The sequence below is a fragment of the Urocitellus parryii genome, chromosome 3 (assembly GCF_045843805.1).
Source record: "Urocitellus parryii isolate mUroPar1 chromosome 3, mUroPar1.hap1, whole genome shotgun sequence".
In the NCBI taxonomy this organism is placed as follows: Eukaryota; Metazoa; Chordata; class Mammalia; order Rodentia; family Sciuridae; genus Urocitellus; species Urocitellus parryii.
Window position 1 is genome coordinate 189,292,956 of NC_135533.1, and position 24,917 is coordinate 189,317,872.

General features: G+C 43.9%; 1 protein-coding gene across 1 annotated transcript in view; it reads right to left on the reverse strand.

Moving 5' to 3' along the window:
* Osbpl10 (oxysterol binding protein like 10) overlaps positions 1–18,202 on the reverse strand; it is a 270,528-nt gene extending 252,326 nt beyond the window's left edge. The window contains exon 1 of the mRNA XM_026406121.2: positions 17,922–18,202. Coding sequence (XP_026261906.1) covers positions 17,922–18,202 — 281 coding nt within the window. The remainder of the gene's footprint in view (positions 1–17,921) is intronic.
* Between the last annotated feature and the right edge of the window lie 6,715 nt (positions 18,203–24,917).

Consider the following 24,917-nt stretch of genomic DNA (forward strand, 5'->3'; position numbering starts at 1 on the left):
AACACACAAATGGGGTATCAGAGCACAAAGAGACAAACAGGACTCTGGTGTTCTAATTTTTTTGTTTGGTTTGGTTTGGTTTTGGTACCGGAGACTGAACCCAGGGGTGCCTAACCACTGAGCCACATCTCAGGCCCTTTTTTATAGTTTATGTAGAGACAGGGTCTCGTTGAGTTACTTAGTCCTCACTACGTTGCTGAGGCTGGCTTTGAACTCAAGATTCTCCTGCCTCAGCCTCAAGAAAAGAGCACATGGGAGTGTAGTCCCAGCTACTCAGGAGGCTGAGGCAGGAGGATCACTTGAGCCCCAGGGTTCAGGGACAGCCTGGGCAACATAGTGATACTGCATCTCAAAACAAAAAGAAAAAAAGAGCAAGATCCCCGCTAAAAGGTGGCATGGCTGATGGCAAAGACGCATGCAACACCGAGACCCTGGGAGGCCAGGGGGCAACTGAACTACAGTTCCCTGGGAATACCTGCCAGCTTGATGGGCAAGCCAGAACTTGCTGTGGCCTCAAGCCCCAGAGTCTTCATCCTGCAGCCCGACAGGGATAAGGCCACCAGGTACACGGGAGCTGCTCTGGCCCATTAAGCTGGGCGCCATGGCACATGCCTGTAATCCCAGCAGCTCTGGAGGCTGAGACAGGAGGATCCAGAGTTCAAGGCCAGCCTCAGCAAAAGCAAGGCACCAAGCAACTCAGTGAGACCCTGTCTCTAAATAAAATACAAAATAGGGCTGGGGATGTGGCTCAGTGGTCGAGCGCCCCTGAGTTCAATCTTCAGTCCCTCCGCCCACAAAAAAGGTAAAGAAACTGGCCCACCACCCCTGGAAAATTCCAAAGTCACGTTCCATTGACCCTCTGTGTCCAGAAACGTTTTACAAGCCATGTTAAAAACCAACACCACATTCTAGATAATACAGTCACAGAATGAAGTCACGGGTTTAAAATCGAGTATAAAAGATAGTTCAGTCAGATTTTCCCATGTTGCAGCAAGGCAAAAACAAGCAATATGCTTCCCCCTTCATCCCATTGACAGACGAAAACCCAGTGGAGGGTTATGTAAGAGAAAACAACTAAACAGAGAAGGGATAAATGCACAAATCTCCCAAGCCTCGGGTTTAATGGTCCCTTCATAAGCTGCAAATATACTGGCTTTACCTAGTTTAATGGACAATTGCTCGTAGGCACTAAAAAACTCAGTCAATTCCACTGTAGTTAACATCTGGAATTGTCTAAGAATCATTTCTCCCACACCTGGGCATCTTCCAAACCTGTCTGAAGGGGCCTACAGAACAGGGGCCTCAGTGGCCACTTTAGAAGACTAGAGTTGAGGCCAATCATCAATTCATTACAGATAGGCTACATTCAGGCAGGAATATACTGCAAGTACCACAGGCTTTTTGTTGTTGTTGTTAAGTTTTTAATATAATTTCCAGTTCACAGAGAAGTGACAGTAATCCACAGATCTATTTACTACTAAAAAAAAAAAAAAAAAAACTTATAACATTTGGCCACAGTTGCTTTATCATGTTCTCTGTATGTATTTATTTTTCCTGGAACCACTTAAGAGTAAGTTGTCGACATATGGTGCCTTTAAACCTCTGAATAGTTCAGGGTACAAATATTGCAATCAACTAATCAACATGAACGCTGTCCTGTTATCTAATCTACAGAACTTATACTAAGCACGTTGCCCATCTTCAAAATAATGTCATTGACAGGGAAAGAAAACTTCAGATAATGAGTTACATTTAGATGCTCCCCAAAGGAATTGTAAAGTTTTAAACTAATGAAACAAAGCAAAAATAAAGACGGAAATAAACAAAGCCCAAAAAGCACTAAAAATAACAATAACACTACAATGCAAGAAAGGAAAAGAAAGCAAGCCTTTAGATAAACAAAAATTCAGACAATTCCACAACACGAAGAACTGCAATTTAGTTTTCATCCAAGTTAGGTCATGCTCTGTTTTAAAAAAAAAAAAACTTCATCCAGACTTAACTTGATTTCACAAACATGAGTTGAGTCCTTTTTTTTTTTTTTTTTTTTGGTGTTGGGGATTGACCCCAGGGCCTTGTGCATGTGAAGCAAGCGCTCTACCAACTGAGCTAGAGGTATATCCCCAGCCTCGAGTCCTCTGTCTTTGATACAAAGGTTTTTTTGTGTGTGTGTTTTTTTTTTCTGAAGCATATCTTTATGTTCAATCCATAAAAATGGCCTCTCCTATTATTTAAAATGAGAACAAATTGTGCAGTTTGGGCTTCCTAATACTATTTTCTGCATTTTGGCTGACTCCAAAGGAATCGTGAAAACTGACAGTGGACAGAACAATTTCAGTTACAGGAAACTCCCGAATTAACCAAGTGACCATAATAGTGTTACGATGCACTTTAGGCCAAGGTATCAGCTGCAGACTTCTCATAAAAAGGAATAAGGCACACATTAGCCAAGCTAATAAAAATTACCACAAAAGTGATTTGCTAGAGTAAAGAGTGGCATCAACATGAAACGTATATAACAAACATCCAGCAGGGCGCTCCCAACAGCCATTACCAGCACCAACTAGGCTTTTTTTTTTTTAATATTTATTTTTTAGTTGTAGTTGGACACAATACCTTTATTTATTTATTTATTTACTTTTACTTATTTATATGTGGTGCTGAGGGCCTTGCACATGCTAGGCAAGCTCTTTACCCCTGAGCCACAACCCCAGCCCCCCAACTAGACTTTTGCCCTCTTCAACTTCTTCTGGACCAATATACTAAATGAATCCGCTGCAATGAGTGTACAGAAAAGTCCTGAGCGGCATGGTGAGCAGAGCAGGGTCAGGAGGCCCATTTTTAAGGTATTAATAATAGGGCAGAACTCAAATTCACAAGAATCGCAAACACACCTCCCTGTCTCAGCAAAGTCCACAATGCTTCATGATCTGGGAAAGGGCCTCTGCATAAAGCCAACATTCATCCGTCAGTGCCTACAAATGGTCACAGGGCCTAAGAGCCTCCTCATCCAGCCCCCAGGAGCCCAAGTGCAAAGAGAGCCAAGGCAGGCAAGAGAAGGTACAGAGCGGCAGCCCAGAGAAGGCAAGAGCCAGCAAGGGGGTCCAAGGAGACCAAGGGTCCAAGGGGGTCCAAGGAACACTCAGACCGGAGAAAACCCACCATCCATCACCTGCCCACAGTAAAGCCATTCTGCTCATTAAATCACCTACTTCTTTTGGAAGGCTCTGGCTAGAGAGAGAAACAGAAAGAGAGAGAGAGAGAGAGAAACAGAATATTAATCATCTTGCTGTGGAATGAGCTGGTACTGGTCTATCCTGAGGCTAAGTCATCTCATCTGTAAAATGAGGGGGTAGGTGTCCAAGTTCTTACAGAGTAGTGAAAAGAAAAAACGTTAGTCAGACAAATCCTGGCTCCACAACTTTTTTGTATTTATTTATTTCTTACAACTTATTAACTATGCACTCTATGTCACTCAACACCTCTTTCTATTTTTAAAAAATATTTATTCTTAAGTTTTAGGTGGACACAATATCTTTATTTTACATTTATGTGGTGCTGAGGATTGAACCCAGTGCCTCGTGCAGGCTAGGCAAGCGAGCACTCTACCACTGAGCCACATCCCCAGCCCCTCAGGACCTGTTTCTTTATTGTAAAACAGAATTCCTGTATCCACTGAGATTAGATCTGTGAATAGATGCTTATAAAAGAAACTTTTTCCCCACTCCCCATGGAAAATTCCAGTTGTCAGGCCCATGATCTGTGCAATGGCTCTGATCCCCAAAGTCTCAGAGACCAGGTTTCTTCTGTCTCGATGGCCTTCATTCCAGTCACCTCGAGGTTCAAGATGGCTGCTCAAATTCTTGCCGTCATGTCTGTATTCTAGTTTCTGTCATCATGTCTGTATTCTAAGAGGATTGGTAAGAAATTGGAAGCGACAGAAGAAAATTCCAGGAAAACACCATAAAACAACTTTGCTTACATCCAAAATATAATCTCATGGCCATCTCTACCTGTAAGGAGGAGACAGGGTGTGAATATAGTTTTATTTTAGACAGTCACATATCATCTAAGAATTGGAGTTCTGTGACTATAGAAGAAAAGGAAGCTGATTAGTTCTATGACATCCCCACTCTCATTTTAAGGATTAAGTTGAAAAATAATATAAAGTGCCTAATGCTTCCTAGGTTCACAAATAGTATGAGGGCCAACATTTCCCATGATAATATGGACATGTTATGACCAGTGTTCCCGGGAGCCTTTTCCAGCCTGGTCCACCCATCATTGTCTCTTCTCTGGCCACCCCACACACAACCTACAACCCGGCCACACCAAACCCATCTCCTCCTTTCATGCCTCCAAACCACTGCACTCACAAAACCTTCTGCCAGGAAGCCCTCCTCAAGCCGTCTGCAGGAATGAGCACCTCTCGTCAACATTCCAGAATGTTCTAGAAGGTTCTTCACCTCATGGCTGCTCTCCCAGTGCCAGTGTTCAGTTCATCCCAACAATTCTAGGACACAGACACTATGTTGCTCCCATTTTATACGTTAGGAAACTGACATACGGGGAGGTTAAATAGCTCATTTGAACTCACACAGGTATAGAGCAGAGCCGAGATTCAAACACAGGGAATTTACTGGACCTGAGTCTAATCTCTTAGCCTGCACAACAGACCACCTCAATTACCTGCATTAGGGATACTGGGGTTATTCATTTGTTTTTTTTTTTTTTTGGTGGTGGTGCATTATTATAATAGACAATGGCAGGATTCATTTTCACACATTCATATATGCACATAACATAATTTGGTCAATTTCATTCCCAGTACTTCTCCTTTCCCTTCCCTCTGTCCTCTAACCTGTCCCTTCTATTTTCATGGGATCCTCCCACCCCTCCCTTTGTTTTTCTTTTTTCTCTCTAGCTTTCACCAGGGAGCAAAAACATACAACCCTTGACCTTCTGAGTTTGGCTTATTTTGCTTAACGTAATGCTCTCCAGATCCACCCATTTTCTTGCAAATGACACGATTTCATTCTTCTTTATGGCTGAATAAGATTCCACTGTGTACACACATCACATTTTCTTTATTCATTCATCCACGGATGGACACCTAGGCTGGTTCCAGAGTTTGGCTGTTGTGAATTGTGTTGCATAGATCCCTGTGGTATTGATGACTTGAATTCTTCAGGATAAATGCCCAGTTGTGGTAAGGCTGGGTCAGTCAGTCTGTAGAAGGCCGGCTCCATTCCTAGTCTTTTAATGATCTAAGTGTCCTTTTAGTTCAGGGATGGTCAAATTCTAACCCACAGGCTGTACACAGCCCACTGCCTGTTTTTACAAATAAAGTTTTATTGGAACACCTCTGCTCCCACTTGTTTTCAAGGGGAGGATTGCATAGCACCACAGAAACCATACTGTCCATCAAGTGTCAACGTTTTCCTATCCTGCAAAAGTCTGCCCTCCCCTGTTATGGACTGGGCTCAGTGAGCGCCTCAAGGCAGGATCTAGGCCTTTGTCCTCTGTTGTTCTCACATGGCATTTGGCTCACACACAAAAGGCACACAGGACATACATGGGGTATCAGCACTGCATCAGAACTCTTTACATGCAAAGAGGAGTGTGTGCGACAGAGGATGCTGCAGCTTGCTCAGGACCTTGCACTTCCTCCATTGTGTTCAGAGTGGACTTTACAGCCCAAAGGCCCAGGTAACTGTTGGGGTACATTTCATTACCTTATTAGCAGCCCACCAATACCCCAATGGACTGACCACCATGGAGGCAAGTTGAGGGACATCAGTATGGTTCACCTCATCTACTAACTCCCCTGAACACAGGCCCAGGCAGAGCCTCCAATTCCACCATGCTTAGAGCCCAGGGTACCTTGTGGCCTCATGTGGGCCAAGTGACAGCCTCACAGACAGATACTTAAAATCCCAGAAAAGAGTCACTAAAAACTGGTACCTCCCCCCAAAAAAACTGGTTGCTGGTTGCCTTTCACCTTTTTGTATTTCTATTGATATATTTATAGAAAGGGACAAAACCACACAAAAACATAAATACTCCCCCTTAATATTACAAGAAGAAAAAGTTATTCATGGCTCAAAGGCTTTCTCTGACCTTCAACGAACAGAACTGCCACACAAAGTCCTGTAGAACATTCCCTAATTTTATCGTTGTTACTGATATCATGGCAAGGGACACCAATAAAGCACTTTCCATCTGGGCTGTAACCACATTCAATCCAGTCTGGGTTATCAAAAATCAAATTCTGGACTGTTTTCTTTTTAATTCAGACTTGGCCTGGCCCCAAATCACATCAGCGGGAGCCAGAAGAAATGCAAAAAGCCTCCAGTGTTTCCGACACAATCATTGCAACCTTCTTTCAGGACACAAAGACCCAAATTGCTTCTTTCTTCCCAGAGTCCTCAGACGACTGTCCACAAGCTGACTGTGAGGAACCTCAGGCTAGGCAGCAGAGATGGCCTCCTACTGTGCAAACCAAAGCACTTCGGTCACCTGGGTCCTCACTCATGGGAGGAACAGCTAAGACACACCTGCAGATTTGCTAAGTCTAAACCGACCTGCCCATTCATACATACCCTAGTCCCACAAAGACATATATACTCACTGGCCTGTCTAACACAAGACTCTCGATCCACAAATGTCTGCTGAGAACCAATGCTACAGTTTGGATCTGGAATGTTCCCCAGAGTACCATGTGTTCAGAGGTGGGTAGTTATGATATGGATGTGAGGTGCCCCCCAAAAGCTCACATGTGAGACAACGCAAGAAAGTTCAGAGGAGAAATGATTGGGTTATGAGAGTCCAATGAGTGGATTAATTCCCTGATGGGGATTAACTGAGTGGTAACTGAAGTGGTGGACGTGGCTGGAGGAGGTGAGAATTGGGGGCATGGTTTTGGGGTGTATATTTGTACCTGGGAATTGGAGACCTGTCTCTCTGCTTCCTGATCATCATGTGAGCTGCTTCCCTCTGTCACACTCTTCCTCCATGCGGTTCTGTCTCACCTCGAGCCCCAAAGATTGGAGCTGGCCTTCTACAGACAATGACTTCTGAAAATGTGAACCCTCAAATAACTTTTTCTTCTCTGCAGTTGTTCTGGGAGTCGCAGCAGCAAAAAAAAACTGACTAAAACAGTGGGACTTTGGGAAGTGATAGGATCCTGAGGGCTCTGGCCTCCTCAGTGGATTTGTCCATTGAGAGGTGGATGGACTATTGGAGGGGGGGACCTTGTGGAAGGAAGTAGGTCACTGGAGGCTGTGACCCGGAAGGGTTTATCTTCTCTCTGACCCCTTCCTCTCTCTTGCTCTCTCTGCTTTCCAGCTTCCATATGAGGAGCAGTTTCCCTCCACGATGCCCTTCCGCCATGCTGTTCTGCCTCACTTCAGGCCCAAAGCAATGGAGTCCGCTGACCATGGACTGAAATTTCTGAAACAGTGAGGCAGAATAACTCTTCCCCTCTTCTAAGTTGTTCTTGTCAGGTATTTTGGTCATAGCAATGAAAAGCTGACTAACACAACTTACTACACGCCAAGCACCAGGCCTGGACTGGAGCCTCCCAAGGCTACAAAGTTAGTATCTTTTACGGATGAGGAGACCAAGGCCTAGGGAGTTAAACAACTTGCTCAAGGTCACTTAGCAAAAAGGGGCAAAGCTGGAACTCGAAGGAGGTCCACCCAACGGCACCAGCCTGAGCTCCTGCCCATGGACCCTCTGAGAAACACGGCAACTGGCCTGAGGAACAGGCAGCCCCCTGCTTTCCAAAATTGGCCAGAGTGGGGCACAATCCATCCACCTGTACCCTGCCACTGGGTTCAGCCACTGTGGAAAAGAGCCAGCCCCTTTTTACATAGGATGCACCTATCCTATGACCCAGCAATTCCAATCCCAGGTATTTACCCAAGAGAAATAAAAGCTATGTCCACACAAAGACCTGCACACAGAGAGCAGTTTTATTTATAATAGCCCCAAACTGGAAACAACCCAAATGTCCATCCACAGATGAATGGATAAAAATATTATGTATATCCACAGGATACACTACCACTCAATAAGAAAAAAAAAATTATATACTACTGATGGGCAGAGCAACAGGATGCATCTCAGAAGGTTATGCTGAGCTAAATAAACCAGACTCCAAAACAGATATTCTGTGCGGTTCCATTTACATGAAATCCAAGAACAGACAAAACCAATTCACGGTAACAGAAATCAGAAGGGATTGCAGAGGGAAGACCGCTGGATGGAGTGAAGCCCAAATAAAGTACCAGGCAGGGAGGAAAGTAGAAATATTCTGTGCCTTTTGGGGCAGTGGTTACCTGACATAAACCACTGTCCAAACACTAAAGACCTGAGCACTTACTAAACCACTGTCCAAACACTTAAGACCTGAGCACTTATTTCATGTTGATCGTTACCTGTAAGGAAAGTCGTCAGGTTAATTAGTGAGTCGTTCTGATGGTAAAATGGAAAACGTGAATTATTTCACGTACATGTCTAAGTGTGGTTGCTCAACAGTATTTAAAGAAACCCCAAAGAAACTCTGATTTGCCCATTAAAAGGAAATTAGGCTTACTGGCTGGCATTAGAAACAATTTGCCTGACAGTATTACGTACCTTGCATTTGCCCAAGGGGTCTGTCTAGCAGACAGAGATGAATGAGTCCACCAACCCTTCTTAGCAAGCCCACTAACAGTCATGACAGCTCTGTGGGCCCTCCCAAGGAAGAGATGCCTGTCACCATGGCAACCACTGAAGGGTGGGAACCGGGGACGAGGAAAGAAGGCAGAGATCTTAACAACCAGCTTACAACTACCATGTGGGAATCTGAATAATGCCCTCCACCCACAAGATGCCCAGATCCTAATCCCTGGAACCTATAAACATTGCCTTATACGGCAAAGACTCTGGCATGTGGCAGATGTGATTAAGGATCTTGAGATGGGAAGATCATCCTGGATTATCTGGGTGGGCCCTAAATGCAATCACAGGAGATCTCCTAAAAGGGAGGCGGAAGGAGGCTTGGCACACACAGAAGGCACCCAAGGGATGTGCTGAGGCAAAGACGGGGTGATGCTCTTACAAGCCAAGGACCGGCGGCAGCCACCAGGAACTGGAGAAAGCTTTTCCCTTAAAGTCTCCAGGAGGAGTGCCAATATTTTGTTCTGCCAACACCTTGACCGTGGCCCAGTAAAACTGCTTGACACTTCTGGCCTGCAGAACTGAGAGAATAAATGTGTGTTGCTTTAAGCCACCAAGTTTGTGGTCATTTGTCGTAGCAGCCATACAGAACTGATAGGGACTAGAAGCCCTAACTACTCGGATAGCTTTGGCCAGTGGTCCATGTTACCCCTCTGTCAACTCAAACTTCTAATAAATATTCAAAATAACAAAATCCAGTTTCTTTCCTTGAAGAAAATATCGGAAAAATATCTTCATTCACGGGGATAGTAAGCAAAGATTTCCTAAACGGGAGTCAGGGAAAACAAATCACAAAAGGAAGAAACTGAATAATGTGGCTATATGAAAATTCACAATTTGTGTTTATCAAGACACTAGGAAGAAGCTGGGTGTGCTAGAGCATGCTGGAGCATGCTGGTAATCTCAGTGACTTGGGAGGCTGAGACAGGAGAATGGCAAGTTTGAGGCCAGCCTTAGCAACTTTGCAAGACTCTGTTTCAAAATAAAAAATTATAAAAAAGGACCAGGAATGTAGCTCCATGGTTGAGCAACCTAGGTTTTATACCCAGAAACCACCACCACCACCCCCAAAAAAAAGAAGAAGAAGAAGCAAACACACTAGTAAGAGATAAAATTGCAAACCACAGAGAGGAAACTACCTGTTTTCTCTGTATATGAGGTGCCCATATGTGCACATACCACGCCCACATGTGCACATACCAAAAAGAACTGGTTCCAGAATATATAAAGAATGCCTAAAGAAAACAGATGTGGTGGTGCACACCTGTAATCCCAGCAACTTAGGAGGCTGAGGCAGAAGGATCACAGGTTCAAGGCCAGCGTCAGCAACTTAGTGAGACCCTCAGCTACTTAGCAAGAACCTCTCTCAAAATAAAAAAATTAGAAGGACTAGGGATGTGGCTCAGTGATAGAGTATCCCTGGGTCAATCCCCAGTACCAAATAAATTTTAAAAATACTTAAGATTCACTAAGAAAAAGGCAGACAGCCAGTTGACAGATAGGCAAAGGGCTCAAAGAGCACCTCACGAGACATGACGTCCCAATGGCCAATCGACACGTGAAAAGTTGCTCAACGTAATTAGTCATGAAGGAAAAGGCAGGTTTTATATCACAAGGAGATACCACCACTCTCCCATCAAATGGCTAAAATGAAAACAAAGAAATCTGTCAAGGGTGGATAAGAATGGAGAGAGCCCAGAACTCTCTCACACTCCTGGTGGGAGTATAAACAAATCGGACCACTGTGGAAAGCTCTCAGGCAGTATCTACAAAACTGCACAGTGGAAACACTGGACCCCAGTGTTTCCACTCCTAGGTTGCACACCCACAGAAATGCACACTTCTTGTCTCCAAAATACATGCATGAGAATATCCACGGCAGCACTATGCAGAAGGGCCCCAAACTGAGAAGTACTCATATCCTCAAAGACCAGGCCTCACAATTATACCCAGAAACACAGACGAGCCTCACAAACATGTTCAAAGAAAGAATCCAGACAATGAACGATCACACGGGTCACATACTGTATGCTACAAAACTAATTCAAAGAGAGGCCAAACCAATCCATGCTGTTTCAATGGAGAGGGTGGATAGTATGGGGCAGTGGTCGTTAAGGGACAGCACGGGTGGCAGGTGTTGGCTGCCATTTCTAGATCTGGGTGTGCTCCTTTGTGAAAAATTCATTGGCCTGTGTTTGCTCCTGATTTGTGTCCTTTTCTAAATGTATGTTAGACTTCAAATGTATGCCACCACTTACACAGAGACGATGTTAAAAAAAAAAAAAAGCATGACTTCATTTTTTCTCAACAACTTTCTCAAACTGCAAAAGAGATGCAAGTTTACCATACAACAACAACAAAAAAAAAAGAGAATAAAGTGAAAAAAAAATCACTCATCATCCCACCATTCCAGAAAAACCAGAGTAATCATTTTGGGATAAATATCCTCTACTACACATTTTTTACACCATTTAAAAGTCAGAGAGGACAAATCCTGCAGGGAGTAGCTAATACAAAGCAGGTGCTCAATAAATATTTTAAACCATAAGTGAATAAATCTTATTATATGCTGTTTTGTAACCTAGGCAACATCCCTTTATTATTACTGTCCATGAAGCAATCCCATGTCCCTAAAGGATTTTGGTGCGCAGCCTCAGGACAGTCTGGTAGCCCAGGCAGCAAGATGCAAATACTTCCTAAGCACACACGGGTAAGAAAGTAAAACCCAGGGCAGTGATCTTCAACTCTGATATGGCCGATTACCTCTAAAAATATTGGAATACTCAAAAAACACTCATTTTAATTCAGTGTGATTTAAAAAATTAATATATGCCCCAGTGACTTTCTTGTGTGTGTGTGTGTGTGTGTGTGTGTGTATTTGTGCGCACACTGGGGATCAAATGCAGAGGCTCTGTGCATTGCATGCTAAGCAAGTGCTTTACCACTGAGCCACACCCACATCCCAGCTGCTCCCCAGTGGCTTTTTTTTTTTAATGGGACAAGTAGCCCCCAAATACAGGAGGCTAACTTGCATTTTCAAAGCATGTTGTTAGCCAGGGTGAGCCAAAAGCAAGCCCTGGATATTTGGTCACTAACAGCCCACCTGGGTGGGTGGGCCCTATGCCAGCATAGACATGTCACAAGGAAAGTCAGAATCTCTGACCCAGAAGACACAGGCTAATGGACAGAGTGCAGGACAAATGATATACTTATTAACGCAAGGACAAGCTGGCAAAAACAGGTACAAAGCCAAAAATTACAATATTAATATTAATGATAATGTACTATATTATTTTACTATTACTATTAATATATTATTCATTATAGTATGCATAATTATAATAGCAATAATGTTAATAATAGCTAGCATTGGCCAAAATAGAACTAAATGTTGGCTTAATTACTTCTCTTAATAAGATGATATTACTACTATGGTTTGGATGTAGTTTGTTCCCTCCAAAATTCATGTTTTGGAGTAACATTGCTGAGAGATAATGGGACTTTAAAGAGGTGTTTGGGGCATGAGGGATCCACTCTCACGAAGGGACTATTGCCATTCTCCAGAGACTAGATTAATTCTGGAAGGGGCAAGTTCTTGCCCTTTTGTGATTGAATCAGTTGCCGTAAGAGAAAGCTATTATAAAGCCAGGCTGCCCTTCATGTTCTGTTTCTTCTGTAGGTGCCCGACTGCCCTTCCTTCTTCCCACCATATTATGACTCAGTACAAGACCCTCACCAAATGCAGCCACCAGATCTTGAACTTCCAGTCTCCAGAGCTCTGAGCCAAATAAACTTCTTTCCTTTATAAATTACCTTGCCCCAAATGTTTTGTTATAGCAGCAGAAAACAGACTAAGACACTGAATCAACATGGGAGACAGCAGTGACCAGGAGACAAAAAAAATTCCCTGTCCTCGGGGAAGTTACAATCTAGTAAAGAAAAAAAAATTAAGTAAAATATGGAGCTTGTCACATGGAAAGGGAGATACGGATATCAGGCTGGGGAAGGGAAGCTGTAATTTGTTTCCAAGTTTTAAAATGATTACTTCAAAACAAAGTTATCATTTCCTCCCCCAAAGAACTCTGTAATAATTAGGTTAATATGGTCCCTGGGCAACCACAGCACTCAGGAAAAAAAAAAAAAAAAAAACACCAATTTTATGGAAAGGGTCCATTTAAGAAGAGAAAAATTAAAGATCCAATAATTGCTACCATTTCTGATTTCTTGCTATGTACTATTCTCAGTCCCTTAAACACCAGTAGACTCATTTTCTCCCCACACCTGAGCTATTGAGAAGAGCAGCATGGTTTTCTCCAGAAGAGAGCATGAAGCACCTGACCCAAGGTCACACATGCATTAAGGGTGGACGTTGACATTTGAAATCAAAGTCTACACGACCCTTCCTCCCCAGTAAATGTCCCCTGGTGACCTGATGATTTTTCTTTTCGCCAACACCTCTTTCTTATCCTAGTCAAGATTTGCCTTTCAGTATTTTACAGAGTTCTTGCATCCCCCAAAAAAGACCACCAAATCACCAAAAAAGAATTGGAGGGCTGGCTCCATATTTATAGTGTCCTCTTCTCTAAATAACAAAAAGTGAATGGCAGAGAAGAAGGTCAAATATTTACATAACAATGTCTAGATTCAGTTAGAGATTATTTCCTCAAAACACCAGACATTATGAGCAATCCCAAAGTAGTTCCATTTGGGTTTGTGACTAAAATTAACCTTAAGGCAAATGAGAGTTCAATTTCCTACTGGGTGTAGGCATCTCAAGGCACATAATCCAAAGAGAACTCTTGGTTGTCCCTCATCCTATCTACAAAACATATTTTTCTCTTATGATCTTTGCCTCTGCAAAGGACACCTCAACCTCTCAGTCTAAAGCCAGCAATTCAAGGGTTATACTGGGGAGAGTACCAGGGATTGAACTTAGGGACACTTGACCACTGAGCCACATCCCCAGCCCTATTTTGTATTTTATTTAGAGACAGAGTCTCACTGAGTTGCTTAGTACCTTGCTTTTGCTGAGGCTGGCTTTAAACTCACAATCCTCCTGCCTCAGCCTCCTGAGCTGTTGGGATTACAGGCATGCGCCACCAGGTCCAGTTCAAGGGTTATCTTTGACCACTCTCTTTCCAAACTTTCACATCCAATCCAATAGCAATTTCCATGCTCTCTATTTCAGATATATTCCTTCTCTTCATTTCTCTTTCCTCCCCAAAACCAAGTCTCAGCATCTCTAGACCACTGGTCTCCCTGCCTCATGGATCCCTTGAAAATCTCATCACAGCAGCCAAAGTTTGAACCAATTACCATGTCACCTCCCTGTCTAAAATTCTTCTGGCAACAACAACACAGTCTGAGATTCCTAGCCTGGCCCACACCAGGTGCTGTGTAACCTGGCACAGCCTGCCTCCCCAGGTTCTGGAGGTCTGTTCTCCCTGATTCCCTCCATATGAAAACCATGTGAGTGATAAAATAGCATTCAACAAGAGCCAGGCACAGTGGCGAACACCTATAAGCCCAAAAGTCTCAGGAGGCAGGAGGACTGCAGGTTCAAGGCCAGCCTCAGCAACTTAGTGAGGCCTAAACAACTTAGCAAGACCCTGTGTCAAAACAAAAAATAAAATAAAGGGCTGGGGATGTGGTTCAGTGTCCAGTGCCTCTGGGTTCAATCCCAAGTACCAAAAGAGAGAGAGAGAGAGAGAGAGAGAGAGAGAGAGAGAGAGCGCATTCCACATGAAAATGTGAATAGCAAGAGACCCAGATCCACACATAAAATGATTCCCACAAATACCAGCCTTTATCTCCTCATCCCCTTTTTTAACCTTCCTGACACACTTCCTAAATGTTTTTGTTCCTTTGTTTAGATGCATTTACTCCTTAAGGCCATCCTACAAACATAAAATGTTTTCTTTAAATATGTATAAGAATGAGTTAGACAAAACCCTCGCACCATGTTTCCCCCTGCTGTGGTCAGTCTCACCCAGTGAGTGTGAGCCAGGCATTCTGAGCACACTCTCCTAAGTATATTCCAAAACCTGGGTTTTCTTGCCCATGAATTCTCTTTGTGTCATTTATCTTGTGTTTGGCCCTAACTGCCTTCCTAAGGCCATGCTGATGAGGCTGGGGGTACTACAAATAAATTAAGGCCTAATATATCCGGTGAATGTTAAGATGTAAGCTTTACAAAAGCAACTTAAGGGCAGGAAAGAGGACACCAGTGTAAAAACTCCACGGGTGACATTCAAAGACTGGGGCACACCACTGGCCTGTGTTTTCTACACTGGTGTGTTAACGCCAACATGATTTTCTTATGTTCCATCCTTGTATTGTATTTTATTTTATTTTGGCTTTTTGTATTAACTTTTTCTTTGGCTGTAAGTTCTACAGTCATTTACTTTCTTCTCATTGACATAATCAAGATGATGAAGGCTCTTTATGCTCCTATCCATAAGCTGTGTCTGGTACTGTAATTTCACAATCAATGTGTTTTTGTTCATGTTTTAAAATTTAAAAAAAAAAAAAAAACATGTCGTGGGTGACTGATGTTAAGTCCCAGAAGCTGGTAAGGAGCATTATCAATGGCACAGAAACTTAGAGAACTCACCAAGAGTTCTGTGGCTGGTGACTTGTCATTAACTTGCAAGTAATTTGAAAAGAACTGCCAAAGGAAGATACTGTGAGTTCCAAAAGAAAGGTGGCATGAATTAGCCCAACTGTTTGCACAAGGACATTTTCCTGGATGAGAGGAGTGGTAGACTCACTCTACTGGTCAATTCAAAGTTTCCTCCATAAGAATACACCCACGGGTTTTGTTCTCTAGAGTAACTCCGGCTCCTAAAACATAACCTGGCACACAGTAGATGCTCAACAAAATGGCCTCTGAACAAATGAATATATTGTCAAGGTTTCTGTCTTTATCACGCTCTCTCTTTCTTCTCACGGAGGCAGATTTCCCTTTTCCCCTGGAGAAAGAAGTGTATGATCACTGGGTAATCATAAATCTTCTCCAGACCACTAAGGGACCCTCAGCCATAGTTCAGAGAACATAATGTGGGAGGTATAGACCCTGACACAGAGAAATTAACCATTACACACAATGCCTTTGCAGCCAATGGGAGACTTGGAAAATGGGTGAGTCCACTGTGGCAAGAACAAACATTGGCAGACAGCAATAAATCACAGTACTCAAACTCAATAAAAAACGAGACTTCCTGTAGGCATGGTCAGTAGTATAGCAATATCGCACTTTACTTAGGTAGCTTTCAACAAGATAGGTATTTTATCATCATGATCATTATACCTGGCTATTTTGCTTCTTCTTAATCTTACCTCCAATCTAAACACCACAGTAAGTTTAGAACTATGCAAAAGTGCCAGGCATGGCGGTAAACACCTGTAATCCTAGCTACTAGGGAAGCAGAAGAGGATCGAAAATTCAAGGCCAGATTCAGCAACTTATTCAGACCCTGTCTCCAAATATAAAGGGCTGGGAGCATAGGTCTGTGGTAAAATGCCCCTGGTTTCAATCCCCAGAACCAAAAAGAAAAAAAGCTATTCAAAAAGAACATTACTCCAATTCCTCTTAAATCCACTCAAAAAAATCCTTTAATGCCACATTGAAGGTAAAATACTGTATTCAACCAAATAAAACAACTGTAATCCAGGGTTAAAGCTCTGTTGACCTCATAAACTACCTGAAGAAAAAAACATTAAAATTGATTATCCAACAAACCAACAAAATGCTGTTGCTGACAGGGTAGCTTGAGGTGTCATTAATAAGACACGATTTCCAAGAACCAAAAGCAGACTTAGTCATCTCAACTCTCTCCCATCCTACGCACTCTACCTATTCTTTTTCATTTTTCAAGAATTGAAGGGAGAAAGGAAGGGGTAAGAGCAGACACTGAGACTATTTTGAGAAATTTAAAAAAAAATTCAAAAGTTAAGTGCCGTTTGTACTAACATAGTAACACATCTCCCAGGAAACCCAGGTGACTCTGAAACTTCTATATCTAGAACATCAACAGAGAAACAACTCAGTTTCCATACATCCAAAGTCCTCTTCCTCCAAGCTGAGTTTCAAGTAAAACAGCATGCTGTTTCTGCTGGAAGCAATCTGAATCTTTCCAATTTCCAGGAAGAGACAACCAAAAACTCTGGTCCACCCAGCAGAGATAAGCAAGACTTTGCAGGATGTGATTCAAATCTGCTAAGAGCCATGGACTATTGAAGGGAGGTCAAAGGATCTCACCAAAGAACCTCCCTAGTGCCCTTGCATGGCATTTGTGTTTTTGTTCCAGCTTGTTTTTCAAAAACCAAGTTCAAAAAATTAGGAGTAGTGTCATATCTGATCCTTATTAAGTTATTCCTCACAACTGTAGTCCACACATTTAAGATCACCTCGAGTACACAGGCAGCACCTTTCCTTGACATCCCCATCCTTCCATGTGTCTGTCCATAAGTAGGCTTCCCAATTTTGAGGCCAAAGGGGAGAGAGCAAGAAACTTCAAAAGGCATCTAAAGGGAAAAATAATAATTTAAACGACAGAATTTCCATTTTTGAAAGGGGGAGAGGGTCTTTTGGATTTTTTTCCTTTTTTTTTTTTTTTTCCTTTAAGAAACTTGCATTGCAGAGATTGGAGGTTGGAAGCTGCGAATTGAGGAAGGGGTATACACGCCCGCCGGAGGACACTGAGAAAGACAAGTGGCAAGATCTGTTGGTGGCACTGCTGTTTTTAAACACCAAAGTTTAAAACTACGTTATGGGGAGAATTGCTGTGCTCGGACCGGAGGACCAGACGTGCTGTTTCAACCGGGCACAAAGCACGCCTTCCCTGCCTGCCTTTCTCAGCCATTCTTAAGGGTGCGGGAAACTGCTGGCAGACAGGGCAAGGCAATCAACCAGCACGCTCCTCCTGACACTCCAGACCCTGCAGGTACCAGCACAGAAGAAAACCAGGGCTCTCGCCTCCCTCCCCGCCACTGCGGTGCGGTCCCAGGGTGGGGCCCCTGCGCACCCTATCCTGGGCACCCCACCTGGAAGGGAGTAGGACTCAGAAAGGGCACGGTGCGGAGGCAGCACCGCGATCGCGGGTGGCACCATCTCGCGCGCACACAAACACACACTGAGCAGCGCGGGGAGGGGCGCGCGGTGGCGCGGGCGGTGGCGCAGGCGGCGGGCGCGTTACCTGTTCTGCCAGCCCTGGAGGAGGTTGGTGTATTTGCTGAGCACGCCCTCGAGCGCCGGCTCCCGCCTGCGGCTGCCTCCCCCGGACGGGCTAGCGGCCACCGAGCCCGGGCTGCTGCGACTGCCCCCGCTGCCCAGCCCGGCCGCCGGCGATCGGCTGGAGACCCCTCGGCCAGCCAGGGAGCAGGAGGGCGAGGAGCCCGCCGAGGTGGCGCGGCTGCTGCTGCGGCTGCTGCTGTTGCTGCCCCCGCCGCCGTCTGCGCCCTGGGCCGCCCTCTCCATGGTCCCTGCGCGCCCGGGACGCGGGTGCCCGCCGCGGTGGCGGCTGCCGCTGCTGCTACAGCTCCGGGCTCCCGGGCCGCGCGTGGCTGCTCCAAATCCCCGGGAAATGCCTGACTCATACAGGAGGAAGAGGAGGAGGAGGCGAAGGAGAGCTGGGAAGGAAGCCAACGGGGCTGGATGCAGCTGCGGCCGCCCCTCCTCCCGCCGCGGCCAGGGCCCGGCCCCTCCCTCCCTCAACACTAGTTTCCCCGGCAAGTTCCGAGCTGGTGGCCGGCTCAGCCAGCCCTCCTCGGCTTCCTCCTCTCCTTTTGCTTCTCCGCGGCCGCTAAGGCTCGGGAAGGTGGAGAGGGGTGCTCCCCAGGGCCGATAGACAAGGTGGGCACGCCCTAAATCCACGCCCTGTCGCCCTAGTGTTCCTTCTGCCGCCCCCTCTCGGATCCGAAGGGGCGTCAGGGAATCTCCGCGCGTCACTCCCCACCCCCAACCCACCTCGGGACCTGGAGGAGGGACGGCCCCACCCACCCGGTCCACCCGGATATGGACCCGCCCGGCCTGACTCGAGCACATTCCCTCTCGCTGTCTTCCGCACACAAGCAGGGGACTGACACGTACACAGTAACCTGGAAATTGGCCTCACGGGCAGAGCAAAGTAACAGGACAGCGAGGCCCTCCGAGTTCTCCTACAGGTCTGGAGGGGGAGGGGAGGACAGGTGATTCTCGCAGGTGAGCTCCCCTGGGGTGTTATCACGCAAAGAGGGCAAAATGCATAACGGACACCAGGTTAAGGGACTCTTGTGAGATGAAAGAGCTCTCAGGTTCGTGCAACTGCTTCCTTAAATCGAGTGACCTAGGGAGCTCACTTTGCCCACATTAATCCCCCTCCCTAAAGGACACATAAATTAACAAATCAAAACCTCCCATTGTTACCAGACTGCACCGTGCACTTTTGGAAACCAGAGACTGAAACCGATGAGACCACACGGAAGGCAAGTGAAATGAACAGACACTTAACGAATCTAAGTATAAAAAAGCCCTCAAGATACACTGCACTTCAACTCGGTTTCAACTCTGTTGCTTGATCCAAATGTGTTGCTCTTTAGCAAAAGTAGATGAGTTTCACTGTCTCCTCCCCACTCATAATTTTTTTGAATATAAATATTCATTGCAATCTGGAAGTTTCTAAAATTACCTAGGAAAAAAGCTCTAAGGAGCTCGGACTCCTTCCTACACACACACACAAAAAAAAAAAAAAAAAAACACAAAACCAAAGGTGATAGATGATAAGTGATCCCTTTCCAAAGCATCTACAAACCCCTAGAGCAGCTAAATAATTGAACAGTTTAAAAAGTTAGTAGATGGAATAGAAGTAGTTCTCATGGGGGCAATTCCCCAGCCTGAGCCCTTTCCTGTCTCGCTCTAGAAATACTCATGGAGAAATTTCTGGGACCGATGAGAAGTGGTTTTACAGCCAAATAAACTATAATCCCAGATGTCTCTACACTGTAAAAGAAAAAAAAAATTTTTTTCCAGGAAAGAGAGCGCATAGACCAACACTGAAACCAGACAGAGCTTATGTTAATCTATGACTTTGATCAAGTTACCTCTTAAGCTTTAGTTTTCTCACCTGCAAAATGGAACTAATACTGGCTGTGATGAACTCTGAAAGAATGTATATTTGTTCAAAATATTTACTACCTCTTCTAATAAGAGGAGCCTTGACCTTAGACTTGCCCATGAAATTGCTCTGGCCAGTGGAATATGAACAGAAGTGATATGCCACATCCGAACATAAGCTTCAAGAGCTGTCCTGCAGTTCCACCATCTTTCTCTTTTCTTTTATACCATGTGAGTAGCATGACTCAGATAAGGGCTCTCTTTAAGCTTGGATCCTGGAAGTACAAAATATGGACTGTAGCAGAGCCAAAGCCAGTTAGCACTGGCCATGCCATGTTCACAAAATATTTGTTTTAAGCCACTGAAATTTTAGCATCATTTTGTAAAACAGCATAACTTTGCCTACACCACCTGATACACTGATCAATATGTGAATGTTCATCCAAAGTCCTTCATTGACATAAAGACTGAGCAAGTGGGAGAATCCTGAATGATAAATGTCAGTCATCCCTCTTTTTTTTTTTATTGGCGATTACTACTCCAAGCTCCTGCTAAAAGGGGAGACATCATTTTATTTCATATTGTCTAACCTATACCACCATTTTTCCATCCTACTCAGCCAATCTGGTTGAGCTAGCACAGCAAATTCTCTCACCTTGGGCTAAAAAACTGAAACCTTGAGACAGTCCAGTTGAAAGGAGGAAAGAGCTAAGTTGAAAAGAATAGTCAAGACCAGAATGGGCCAGGGGCAAGCCAGCTATGTGGGATCAAAAATAGCCTAAGAGAGCTGGGGCTTGGGCTCCGTGGTAGAGTGCTTGTCTAGCATGTGTGAGGCATTGGGTTTGATCTTCAGCACCACATAAAAATAAATAAATAAAATAAAGGTATTGTGTCCATCTACAACTACAAAAAAAAAAAAAATTTCAAATAGCCCAAGAAGTCAGTCAGTAACAAGAGGGGAGTGGAAGGGATGTGCTGACATGGGTAGGGACAATAACATGCAAGACTGATGAAGCACAGGCTTGCAACACTCTTCCCTGCTCACTTCACCTGGTTTGTGCAGGGAACACAAACTTTTGAATTAAAAGTCACTTATTCTAGGAAGTGTTCCTGTACCTACACTAGTATAGCAAATAAGGAAAAAATACCTTCAGAATTCTCTTCAAACAGAAAATGTCTTCATGTTAGAAAGTCAATTTGAGAACAAATACATAATAAATTGTCAAAAAATACTTGTGATACATATGATTAAAATTTTTTGCAAAATATATGTGTCCAATATCAGGGTCTTTAATTTACCAGGATTGCATAGATCATTAATAAAAATTGAAATGTAATTAGGATGGCTGGAAATCTAACAGCCATCTGGAGTCAGGTGAAGACTTTGAGAATGGAAGCCATGCATGATGAGAACAAGAAGACAAATCTCTCAAAATAATAGATAGAATCAGTAACCCCAGGAGGGAGCCAACCCCTAACCCCTCACTTTGTCCTCCACATGAATTGGAATAGCTGGTCTGGAGTTTACGGTAGTTCTGTTATATATATGTTTTATTGTCTATTTGTTTGCTTTTGGTACTGGGGATTGAACCCAGGGGTGTTCTACCACCGAGCTACATCCTCAGCCCTTTTTTTTATTTTTTATTTTGAGATAGGGTCTCACTAAATTGTCAAGGCTGCCCTCAAACTTGCAATCATCCTGCCTGAGCCTCCAAGTCTCTGGGATTACAGGTGTTCACCATTCCACCCAGCACTAGTAATCCACCCAGCACCATTCCACCCAGCACTGAAACCCCCTTCTCTTGCTGAATGTCATTCATGCTGATGACACATAAAGCCTTAGGAGGATAAGTGGACATTGACCTAACATTGACCTAGTTGGCCAAATGAGGTGAGTAAAGCCTGCCTCAAGTAAAGAAAAATTTATCACGAGCAGGTCATCCTCTGATATCAACTTGGTCATTTCTATATTAGAAACACCTTATCTGATCTGTTCTCTGCACCAAATAATAGAAGAATAACAGCTAATATTGAGCGCTTACTGTGGCTAGACACTGTATCAAGTGTTTTACACACAGTGACCCACAAATCCTCACAGCAGCCACATAAGGAGGCCCCTTAATTTTCACTCCTATTTTCAGTTGGAGGAAACTGAATCAAAGAGAAGTTAAGCAACATGCTCCCTAATTCTCCTGGAGTCAGGATTTGAAATCAGGCAATCTGATTACTGAGCTTGAGTTCTTAACCATGTTATTCGACCTGTGATGACGTTTCATATTGGATCCAGTTTCATTTCCTGTACTTAATGAAACCACTGAAAGGACTGTTCAGCGCCTGGAATTCCATTTCCTGTTATATTTTTGCTCACTTAGGAATTGATTCTCCCATCACCGCTCCAACAGAAGTGGGGAGGTGCTTAGGCTCCTAGAATGCAGCCAAGGGCCTGTACACAATGATGCTCAATAAATGTTTAGTGTGCAAAACCCAGAAACTCAGAGAGGAGGAGCCAATACTGAGCCAAGGTCATCTGACTGTGTTCTTGCAAATACGGTATACTACTTGAGCTGTGATGTGCAAGAAGACAATGCAAGATGATTCAGAGGAGAAATGATTGGGTTGTCAGAGTCTTAATCCAATCAGTCATTTAGTTCCCCTGATAGGGCTTAACTGAGTGGTAATTGAAGTGGTAAGGTGTGGCTGGAGCCATGGGCATGGGGGCGTGGCTTTGGGTATATATTTGTATCTGGTGAGTAGAGTCTCCCTTTGCTTCCTGATCATGATGTGAGCTGCTTCCCTCTGCCACACTCTTCTGCCATGATGTTCAGCCAGTCTGTGATGCCCCAAGGAAGGGAGCCAGCCTTCTATGGATTAAGATCTTTGAAACTGTAAGCCCTCAAATAAACTTTTCCTCCTCTATAATTGTTCTGGTTGGGTCCTTTAGTCACAGCAGCAAAATAACTGACTAAAATGAGGAGAAGAAAATGCCAGAATTACATTACAGTCTGCCATCAAGTGAATGAGCAGCACCATGAAGATCACCAGAGAGTTACATCCAGGGAAACCAAATAGCTGTGAAGGTCATATGCAGCTCTGCGGTACTGCTAAATGTGCATTATATTAATATTCTTTGAAAATAAGATGCTTACTTTTAAAAATTCACACATACCAAATTATAAGGCAGAAAATGAAAAAAAAATATTCCCTCAGAGGAAACTACTGCTAAAAATGTATATATGTATATATATTTATATGTGTGTGTGTGCGCGCGCGCGCGCGCACGCACGCGCGCGCATGTGAGTGCATGTGTATGTGTGTGTGTGTGTGTGTGTGTGTGTGTGTATATATATATGTATATACATACATATATATATATCTTTCCAGACACTTTTCTATTCAGAGATATGAATCATTTTATTCAAAATCAGGTGTGTACAACAAAATACTTAGCATTTTTAATATGCTTTGTTCACTCACTGAAGAATGCAGTGTGGTCAATTTCCTTTAAGCTGTGCAATCTTTTGTAACGGTTTCAGAGTGGTCTGCTGGATACATCTACCCTGACTTAATCATTCCACTACTTATAAACACTAGGATATAAAATTTTTGCTATTATGAAAAATGTCCTTTCTATTATCTTTTACCTTAGTTTAACTATTTCTTTAGAATAAGATTCAGGAATTGTCATCACTGGGTCAAAATCAAAATATAAATATAGCTGTGTACTGCAGAAGTACCTCTGGAAAGTGTGGGTCAGTTTTTACTGTGCTGATCCTGGCTCCATGTCACATGATTGAGCCTTGGTTGGATGGCCTAGGTGGGCCTCAGCTGGGATAGTCAAGCTCTCTCTCCTCCATAGCTGGGTCTCCCCTCCTCCAGAGCTGATTGGAGGCTTGTGCTCAGGGTATGGGAGGGATCCTGAGAAAGGAATCACAAAAGACCTCTGGGAGCCTGAAGTCACTTCTGCCACATTTCTACAAGCAGTACTGGAACAATTGGACGTACAAGTGCGAAAATACCGAAAGACCTATATTGAACTCAGGGGCACTTGACCACTGAGCCACATCCCCTATAGCTCACACTGTATATAAATATTACCTCCAAATGGATCAAATACTAAAATGAGCCAGCACAGTGGTACATGCCCGTAATCTCAGCAGCTCAGGATGCTGAAACACCAGCTTCGAAAAAGTAAGGTGCTTAGCAACTCAGTGAGACCCGTCTCTAAATAAAATACAAAATAGGACTGGGAATGTAGTTCAGTGGTCGAGTGCCCCTGAGTTAAATTCTGTGTACAAAAAAAAAAAAAATACAAAAATGAAAAATTTAAAAAAAAATAGACTTTCATAAGAAAACATAGCAGAAATATTCATAAACTTGGGTTAGAAAACAGAGCAAACACATGTTGCCTTTTGTGCAAAGGGAAGGACTGAGAGGACAAAACCAAGGTCCTGGGGCCAAGAACCATGGAGAATTATTCCCAAGCTTGAGAACTAATCAAGTAATTCACAACATTCACCCACTGTGACTCCTTGTGCCATCTGTTCCCCACTTTTTTCTTTTAATATCTTTTAGTTGTTGATGGACCTTTATTTTACTTATTTATCTGTGGTGCTGAGAATCGAACTCAGTGCCTCACACAAGCTAGGCAAGCACTCTTCCACTGATCTACAACTGCAGCTCCTGTTCCCTACTTTTGAACAGGAATATTGAGAGCAGTGACCCCACGCCTGTTTCCCCATGGGAAATGGAGTGCAAAGGGCACAAGTAACAGTGTCTTAGCTTCACAGGCTGATGGAAGGGTCTCCTCATCTAGATCCAACCTGGATGACAAGACTGTGGCTTCAGGCTGGTGCGGTGATGGTAGAGACCCTTGGGAACATCAAGAAGTGGGATGAATGTGTTTGGCATGTGGCAAGAATAGGAGTAACTTGTGGCCAGAGGGTAGACTGTACTAATTTCCAAGATAAGCTCATAAATTCTGTGATTCTATTTCCCTCAATAGGTGGAGTGTGGGATGGACTTAGTGACCCACCTCTAATGAATACATTGTGACAGCAGTGGTGACATGTTATGTCCAGGATCACGTTTATGAAAAGACAAG